Genomic DNA, 9,568 nt, shown 5'->3' with positions numbered 1-9,568 from the left:
AAAAAGTAATAAGCAGAGGTCAGGGACGACGGAGAAGTGGGGATGGGTAAGTGGGAGGCTGATCGATGGCCCATAAAGAAACATGTATTTAAGGGGTGGGAAACAACGTTAGGTTACCGCACGGAAGAGATCAGAAGTGAAACCTGGCTTACTTTACCAGGTTATTTTTAACGCCAACTGCAGAGTATTAGTGGTTTCATAAGACCTTTTTGGGGGGTGACTTTCAGTATTAGGACAGGGTGGAAGCTTCGTGAGAAAGGTCTGGATAGACTGGACAACCTAAGGTAGTCAAACGAGCAAGGTATTCCAATTTCCCCAACCGCGGAGTCCACACAGTCTAACCCAGCTGGGCGGAAGGTAGCGGGGAACCTCCAAAGCCACGCCCCTCCCAGCGTCCGTCTCTGCGCTTGCGTCACTTCCGGCCCTGGGCGATTCGCGTCCGGGTCGGAGTGAGCCTCTTGCTTTCCGAGTGTGTTACTGGTGGAGGTGCTACGCTGTCCGCGTTCTCTTCCCAGTGTGATCGAGCCGCAGTGCCTGCCGGCGAGGAGTATCCGCTGCCTCGAGCAGAGAAGGACGAGGAGGGGACCTGGGAGCGGGCAGCGGCCGGGCTGGGCCGCTCTGGGGCGGGCTGGCGACTCTGCTCCTTTGCTTGCTGCTGTCTCTGGGAACCGGGTGCCAGCACTGAGGAGTCTTCAGCTGACAGCAAGCCCCTTCCCCGGCTCCCCTGCCCGCCCTGCCGGGGAGGGCGGAAGATGCCGGTGAAGAAGAAGAGAAAATCTCCTGGGGTGGCAGCGGCAGTAGCGGAAGACGGAGGCCTCAAAAAGTGTAAAATCTCCAGGTACCACCTTCCCCTACCCTTCAGTCTTACCTCCTCTGCTGCAGGGCTAGAGAAGAAGGAGGCGGGCCGGGTCTCCGGGGCTCGGGCTGGGGAGAGGTGAACCCCCTCTGATAAACCTAGGTGGGAGGCGCGGAACCGCGCGAGTCTGCGCTCGGCTCCACCTCATGTTCGGTTTGTGTGCTCTGGCGCCAGCGAAGGGACTCGGAGAGTCGCCTCACGTTGAGCCTACGTGCCAGGGAGGGTGGAGAAACAGGAATGCGTACGCAAATTGCCCTCTTTCCCGTTACCCCCTACTCCCTTAATCCCTTCCCCCTCCTTCCTTCCAGACCTAGAAGTGAGTACAGATCCGTGCAAGGGTCACTTCTAGAATTTCTTTGTAGAGTGTGAAGAAAGGAATAGAGCACGAGGAATTTTGATCTGACAACTGCCATGGGAATGGTAGAAAAAAAGCTCCTTATGCTGTAATTGCCCTCCAGATTTAGTATTTGGAGTGATCTAACCCGGACCATCCCACTAGGAGCCCCATTTTCTGGAAGTATATAGCGCCTCCACCTGAGCCAAGTCCTTATGTGCGGAGTTGGAAAGGCCCTGCGTGCGTTTTGTTTTTCAGCCATCAGGATGCTGTTAGCTCTCAATATAAATATTAATAATTTGAGAGCTATTGTACTCTGTATCCTCTTGGAGAAAAAGAAAAGGCAGAGCTGTAGTTGTATAGCTCTTTGATCCCCTTGTAGCGTGTCATTAAGGCATTACAGCAACGTTGTATGCTGCAAAAAATCATTGCAATTTAGGTGTGAGAAGTGAGTTTTTAAAATTCCCTTTTCGGGTGTCTTGACTGTATTAGTGGTTGGCACTTAATGTAACAACTTCAGATGCCACCATTTAAAGTAGCCAGCATTATAAAGAAGAGATAATGATAGAACTATCCTTAAAGAGAGGTCTGCTTAAAATGTGAGGTAGGTGACTTCTTTAGTCTGCATTATCCTTTTTGTAATTGGTTGAATTTTTTTCCTCATTACTGTGTTTGGCAAAAGAGCCCAAGGGTATTTCTTGGACTATTACTGTGAAAGATACTGCTGTTTTCTTATACCTCTTGATAACTCATACTAGAATTTGACATAGTTACTCCATTAGCTCATATTTTTTTGAAACATGCAAATTAGTTTTTTGTCACATTAACTTGTAGTAATCTTAATTGTATAATGTATCAAAATTATTTAAATTAAGCACATTAAAACTGCTGAGCAGTCAGTATTATTAGAACTCAGGTGATACTTTGCTCTATCAACTTAAAATTTTAAATATGGCACCCTTATTTTATATTACATTATTCAGTTGCATAAGTTATAGCATTCCTAAGTCATTGTGGTAGTGTGGAACCTTGAGAAAAGGTTCTCTGTTCATTAAATCCTCAAGGCTTTGGCCCAATTATTTGAACTGGTATTATCTGTTAGGGTTTTTTTTTTTTCTTTTTAATCTGTGGAATCTAATTATAGCCTTAACTCCTATATTATCTTTTGTCTTTAAAATATTGATTTAAGCTTGGTAGATGATAAATAAACAACTCTTAATATATAATATTATTCTGAAATATTGATTCACTGAGTATCAAAATATACTTTGTAAGATTTGTTTTCAAATTATACACATATGTAATTTCCATACAAATCAGCAGAAGAATCACTGTAAAGATTTATACCCAACTACCAGTCCTGGATTGAGACCATCAGGTTGAACTTCTGTGTGGTCTTTTGAAATCTGGGGGAAATAATTTTAGTGATATTTTTGGAATTTGATAGTGAGCAAAGTAGCATTTGGGTTTTGTTAGACAGAAATTTTTATATATAGATTACTGTTTCAAATTGCAAGTATTTAACAATTCCAATTTTTCCCTATAACACCAACTGTAAAAAAAAAAATACTTTGGTTTGAATTGAAGTAGTTCATATTGAACTTAGCTTTTCACTAAAAGTTGAGACTTGTTAAAATTCTTAGGCATTTGTGTGTTTTCTAAGCTATTGCAGATCCCAACCCCCTGCTAGACTAATAAGTGGAGAGGAACATTTTTCAAGCAAGAAGTGCCTGGCTTGGTTTTATGAGTATGCAGGTAATGAAATTAATATAAGAAGATAACAGTCACATGCTTTAAAACGTTCTTTTGGTTTATTCATTTAACAAATTATTTATTGCAGGCCTGCTATGTGTTAGTCCTTTGTGCTGAGATCAGGGTCAAGACAGGGGATTATGGTTAGGCTAAGAATTTGTTGCCCTTTAAGGCTGATATTTCTTTAAATATATAATTCGGTATATGTTTAATGGGAGGAGTGAAACTCATTTACTGTTAGTAAAATTTGTAAACAGATTCACTTATTGGTTTACATCCATTGGCTACAGTAGAGTTGGTATTCTGGAAAACACAAAGTATGTAATAAAACATTTTATATTTGTTTTTCTTTTCAGTTTTCTTTTGAAATTTTTCTGAACCATAAACTGACATTTTCTGAAACTCTTGGGAGACATAGTAAAAGATTTAAAACTCAGGTATATCATTACATGACAGATTTACCCTTTAATATAATTGCTATTTATTTAGCCATTCATTTCTACTGGAGATGCAGTAATAAACAGACTGATATTAGTACAGTGTACTATATGCTATATTAGGAAGATGCACTGTGAGAGTTCATAGGAGAAATGTATGATCCAGCCTTGGAAGTTTCAGGGAAAGCTTCTTTAGGAAACTAATTTAAACTACAGTAAATCCTGTAAGTGGTGAATGAAAAACTCTAGGACTAGGGTGAAACTGTAGTTCAGAGGTAAAAGTCAAAGCCTGGGATGAGGCCAACGAGTTAAGCAAATATATGAAAAAGAACACTTGTTTTCCATTTATTATTAACTTCTTCATAAGCATATATGAAAAGAAATTTTTTTCCCCTTAGAATGATTTAGTTCTTTTGGAATTATTGATTTTAAAGTTTTTTTTTGTTTTTTTTTTCTTTCCTCCCCTTTGTTTCATTTCTTTTACCTGCCTCCCTGGTTGGGTTTTTTGTTTTGTTTTGTTTTTCCCCTTTTATCACTATCATTCTCAGAGTGTTTGTTTAGAATAAAAGTGTATATGCAGTCATTGTCTTGTATTTATTGCTAATCAAGTTAAGGTCTCAAGAGTACTTCGAACTTAAGGTTAAGGTTTAGGCTAACTGTATGGAAAATAAGACCATTTTGGAGGACAGTAACTTCACTGTTGGGATCCACTGAGTGATCCCAAAAGTATAATTTAAAAATTGTTTAGTAACAGAACAGATTCTTTCTAGACCAGAAAAACTGCTATTACTGGCATCCCAAGACAACCACTAACCCAAATTAAATAGAGGGAATTCATTTTCTTTTGACCTCCATTTAAAATGTTGACCCAGTATTCAAAATGCCAGTTTTACCAGTAGGTATGATAATGATACAGAATCAAAAGGTCAGTTATCTTATTTTGCCTATAAAGGGTACTAGATACCATAAAATTAGTCAATTTTTTTTTTCTTTCATGCTTGCTTGTTTTACTTCTCGTAGGGACTTTCCTGGGTAGCATAATATTTGATTTAAACATTTATTTCCTATACAAGCATTTTTTAATGGCCAGCAAAATAATTGCTATCTTTATTACAGAAATTGTGCTAATTATATAATTCTCCTATGACCATTCTGTTAAGTAGGTGGTGTTATCCTTATTTTCTAGACGAGAAAACTGAGGCTTAGATTAAGTGATTTGCCCAAGATCATACAGTGACAAGAATCTGGATTCAAACTCAGGTCATTCTGACCATAGAGCCTATGCTTTAACTACTACTGTCTTATTTTAAAATATGTACATGGCAGCTAGTTTTTCTTTTACAAAGAAAATATTAGTAAGTGTACTTTAGGTTAACTTATCTTCTGTCCTTCACTGAATGATGCATATTTATTGAGCACTTGTAGGTTAGGCACTGTGCTAAGTGCTGGGAATATAGTGGTAAACAAATTAGACAAGATCCCTGCCCTTGAGGGACTTGCCTTCCAGCAGGGAAGACAGACAGTAAATAAGTTAAGTAGGTAAGATAATTACAGATTGTGGGGGATTATAAAAGTAATAAATATGGTATGATTCAGGGATAGAAAGTAGAAAGTTGGGATGGACTTTCAAATAAGGTGAATAGGGAAGGTCTCTCTAGAGATTACTTTGGTCAGAGACCTAATTGATAAGGAGGTGCCAGTTGTTTGCCAAATAAACAGTAACTGGGATGTCCCTTTTTAAAATGGAGACAATAATTGTGCCTACTGAGATAATACATGTTAAGAAAGCACTTATCGCTGTATCTGGTTAAATATAGTCAGAACCCAATAAGTGTCAGCTATTATTAAAAGAGTAATAGTATTGCAGCATCAGATTTACTGGTTGTATATTTTCACAATACTGTTCCAAAATTAACAGTATAGTTCCTAGGTAATTTATGTTGAAGGTTCTGTGTCATTTCATTGAGCAGATTTTTTTTTTTTCTCCTGAGCATCTGCTATGGGCGGCATTGTTTTAGACCCTGCAGGTATACCTGGGAACATTTCCTTATGGTTATTAAAACATCAGAAAATTGATTTTTTTTTAAGTTTTAAAAATGTTTTACCACAAATCTTATTTATATATTATAGGTCATGTGTGATAAGCCTGATGATTTTGCCCTTTCATAACACCTCTCATCTTGAGTGCTATTTACATCAGCAAGGATTCAGTAATACATTGGGCCTGTTACTGAACAAAAGCATAGAAGGTGAAAAGGCACTTTTAAGGTCTTATAAAGAATCAGAAAAAAGGTGGGATAGAATGCATGATCCTAATAAGTAACCAGCTGGTAGAGTGAACTAAATCATTTTCATAGATTCTTAAGTTGAGTGGAAGCCTATTTTGTGCCTGAAAAAGTCAGTTAAATTCCACTCCAGAGGTTTTACCCTGGGAGTAGTTTTATTGAAGTTTGTTTCAAGAAGTATAATTGATGTTATGCAATCTGGGGAAAAGAACATTAGTATAGACCTTGTTTTAGATTTAGATTTTTGCTATCATTATTTGCATTGCTTTGTGAAAGTCACTTGTCATTTACAGAAGGGTCTTATATCTATCTTATATATCTCCATATGACATAATTTAACTTGATTCTTATCAAATTTTAATCACTAATCTCCCATTTTCTAGGGAGGCTATATTTTATGACAGTAACTGATATTTCTTGACATGACTTTCTCTTCTAACTACTAATGATGGCAGCTTTGAGGGCAAGTCTGCTTTCTTGTTGCATTAGAAAAGTGTAGAATATATTTCCATCATGCCTTAAGAAAAAAACTTTTCTTCCATTAAATTTTTTATCTGATTTTTACTTTCATCCAAACCACATATAAGGATTCATATTCAGTATTTTTTAACACCTTAATTGTATATGTGTGCTTTTAAAATTACATAATTAACACATTCTCATAAAAAACCCCTCCAAATATATATTAGGAAGTGAAAGTTTCCTGCAATTACCACCCCTTCACCTTTTAACACCTCACTGCATAACTAAGTGCAATGCTTATTTAAACTAGAAAATTTTTGAAAAGGTTTTGGTTTCAGACCATGTTGTGAACATCATCTTAGCAGCTTGGACCTTATCTGAGATAGTAAGAGTTTAACTGGTCACATATTGGATGGTCACATTCTTCTATGAAGAAAAACCATAGGACATTGGCTACATGTTGTGCTTGTGAACTAATGGTGGTGATATAAAATGCCACCTGAGCAGCCTTGGTCTAGTCTATGACTTACAAATCTGGAGTATTTTCAGTCCTTAAGAAAGGAAAACAAGTTTCTCTTAGCTACTTTAAAAATAATATTTGAAGACTGTATTTTCTTTCAAAAACCAGGTGTGGTAAATATTTCTATCATATTTTATATTTTAAAATTTGTTTTACCTTCCTCATTATATTTCAGGTGTACAACATAATGATATATGTATATATCGCAAAATGATCACCACCTGTCACTACACATAGTCACAAATTTTGTTTTCTTGTGATGAGAGTTTTATGATTCACTCTCTTAGCTACTTTCAAATACGCAAAACCGTATTATTAACTATAGTCATTCTGCTCTATGTTACATCCCCAGGACTTACTAAGTTTGGAAGTTTGTACCTTTTGACCACCTTCACCCATTTTGCCCACCCCTGCCTCTGGCAACCACCAGTCTGTTCTCTGTATTTGAGTTTGGGGGAGAGGAAGGGGGTTGGTAGATTGCTTATACAAGTGAGCTCATATGGTGTTTGCCTTTCTCTGTCTGACTTGTTTCACTTAGCAAAATGCCCTCAAGGTCCATTCATGTTGTCACAAATTTGTTTTATCAAGTCAAAAAAGAGACCTAGCAATGATGTAATTACTATATGGGAATCTGATAACGTAAAAAATTTGAGAATTGGTGTACTGACTTATATTTACTGTTACTAAGGAGAAAAATATAAGGAAAATGTCCTTAATTTTTGGACTAATAATAGACATAGCTAATTGAGGGATTAAGCATTTATTTCTACATTAAAATGACATAATGCTTATGCTTTACTGTCTGTTTTAGGACCAAGGAAAATATCTCATTCTGGAATCTGAATGTTGTAATTTCCTTACATCATTATTTTCATAATGTATCTTAAAACTAGTAAATTTTATTTGGGTATATTTCAGAAGGTTAATGAATGACCTTCTGTTTTAGTAAGAAACAGATACTCTCCTTTGTTTACTGTCTTGAATTGTGGGTTGGTACTGGCACAGTCTAGTAGAATAAGAAGCTCAAACCTTCTTGTGCTTCTTTGTTAATGCATTGTGAAAAATTTTCTTCAGAAGAGGTTCTCAGTAAACGTATTTTTAATGGATAGGTTCAAGTTATTGTACAAGCTAGCGATTGATACTAACGTTGCTTTGTTTTCTGTTTTCTTAATTATATTTTATAATGTGGTTTTCAAAGAGTATTTCAAAATTAAAAAATTTTTAATCTGGTGACAAGTATTTATACTTTATCAAAGGTATGCCAAAATTCAAATTCAGTTATTCACAAAAAATGTTATGGTGTATTCATAGATGCCTTTAACACAGTGACTTATGTTTTATGTTGATATTAAATTATAACAATAAAATATATAAATTATTTTTGTCTTTGAAGGTCCTGATGAAGTTGTAGGGCCAGAAGGAATGGAAAAATTTTGTGAAGACATTGGTGTTGAACCTGAAAATGTATGTTTTATTTCTAAGTAAAATGGAATACAAGTGGGGTATAGCATATTCATAAATTTCTAAAAATTGGAACACTTTAATCTTATCAGAAGATTTTGTTTCTTCATGAATATTGTAGATTTTCATTTAGGTTTTTTTAAATGTATTTAAATTGGGCACGTGTTCTCTTTCTTGATACAAATGTCATTTGTAATAGAGTAAGAGAGATTCTACCTTCAGAAATTGTTAGAACTTTTTGCTTTTAAGAAATTGGCCCATCTAAATTTCTTTACAGTTAATAATTCCAGAGATTGTACTCTTTAATAGTTAAAGGATGGAAATAGTTGTATAAAAATGCTCTCCATGATAAATATAGACATGATTATCTCTATGCTGACTTTTCCCCTATCCTTTATGTTCTGTTCTTTCCAGATTATTATGTTAGTTTTAGCGTGGAAATTGGAGGCTGAAAGCATGGGATTTTTTACCAAGGAAGAATGGTTAAAGGGGATGACTTCATTACAGTAAGAAATTTTTTTAAAAAACAAATTTGATGGCCTATTTGAAGATCTTAATTGATATTTTGTGCTTCGTAGTTTTTTGGGAGTAAGGTTTCACCTTAAATTAATCAAATTGGTTTGATCTAGAACAATCAGTTTAGGATTGACAAAATTTATATTATGGTCTTTGGCAAAATGAACTGTTACTCCAGTTTTCATATTCCCTAAGAAAGAACCTAAGAACAGTTCTATTAAAACTCATTGACTCTCTTGATGGGTGAATTAGAGATTCATTATCAAAGTTATTTACTCACGGGATGTTTGAGTGATAAGGGATTTCCTTCTCAGAATGTAGAATTCTACTACATGAGGAGTTTGTTCTTGGGCAGTCCTAAGCTCTGGGGCCTCCTCTCTCTTCAGTTTTACACTTGACTTAAAAAAGAAATTTGATATATAAAAAAAAGAATGTCTGTATGTGTATAACTGAGTCACTTTGCTGTACAGCAGAGATTGGCACAACATTGTAAATCAACTCTACTTCAATGCAAAAAAATTTAAAAAAAAGAAATTTGAAGAGAGTTACATGATACTTTTATTATTTCTTTTTTGCCAAATGAATCTCATAAATACAAAAGTAGAAATATTGTTTGGCTCCTGTGCAACCGTTAGCCTTTTTATAGTTGTATACTTTCAGTTTAGGATGCTGCCTTGGGACGCTTTTATAAGTTATAAAATTGCTTCTTTATAAAAATAATTTGATTTTGGCTTTTCAGAGTAAAGTGTGCTTAGTTTCAGAGTCAGTTAGTAATTGTGTATTAATTTTATATTATGTCATGTTCCTGATGTTCATGCAGGAAGTTATTAATAGTCAACATTCTAAAATAGTTAGAGCAAGCATAAATTTATAATATTTTTGAGCCCCAAACTGGAGGTTAATTAGCCATGTGATTTCCTGTTGTGATTATGCTTTTATTAACAC

At 35.7% G+C, this 9,568-nt stretch overlaps 1 protein-coding gene across 3 annotated transcripts in view; it reads left to right on the top strand.

The window, feature by feature from the left end:
- Window positions 1-421: 421 nt before the first annotated feature.
- The window catches only part of DCUN1D5 (defective in cullin neddylation 1 domain containing 5), a 28,858-nt gene continuing 19,711 nt past the window's right edge, over window positions 422-9,568 (top strand). Inside the window, exons 1-4 of one of the 3 annotated variants that reach the window (XM_030835680.2) lie at window positions 422-838; window positions 2,854-2,945; window positions 8,040-8,110; window positions 8,522-8,613. In XM_030835680.2, the coding sequence (XP_030691540.1) occupies window positions 753-838; window positions 2,854-2,945; window positions 8,040-8,110; window positions 8,522-8,613 (341 nt within the window). In that variant the 5' untranslated portion in view covers window positions 422-752. Of the gene's footprint in view, window positions 839-2,853; window positions 2,946-8,039; window positions 8,111-8,521; window positions 8,614-9,568 lie in introns of those variants that run through there. The other 2 variants (XM_030835690.2, XM_070046184.1) reach the window with 2 other exon arrangements.

The sequence above is a fragment of the Globicephala melas genome, chromosome 8, assembly GCF_963455315.2.
Source record: "Globicephala melas chromosome 8, mGloMel1.2, whole genome shotgun sequence".
In the NCBI taxonomy this organism is placed as follows: Eukaryota; Metazoa; Chordata; class Mammalia; order Artiodactyla; family Delphinidae; genus Globicephala; species Globicephala melas.
The sequence above is the reverse complement of the archived record's forward strand: the minus strand, read 5'-3'. Positions and strand labels throughout refer to the sequence as shown.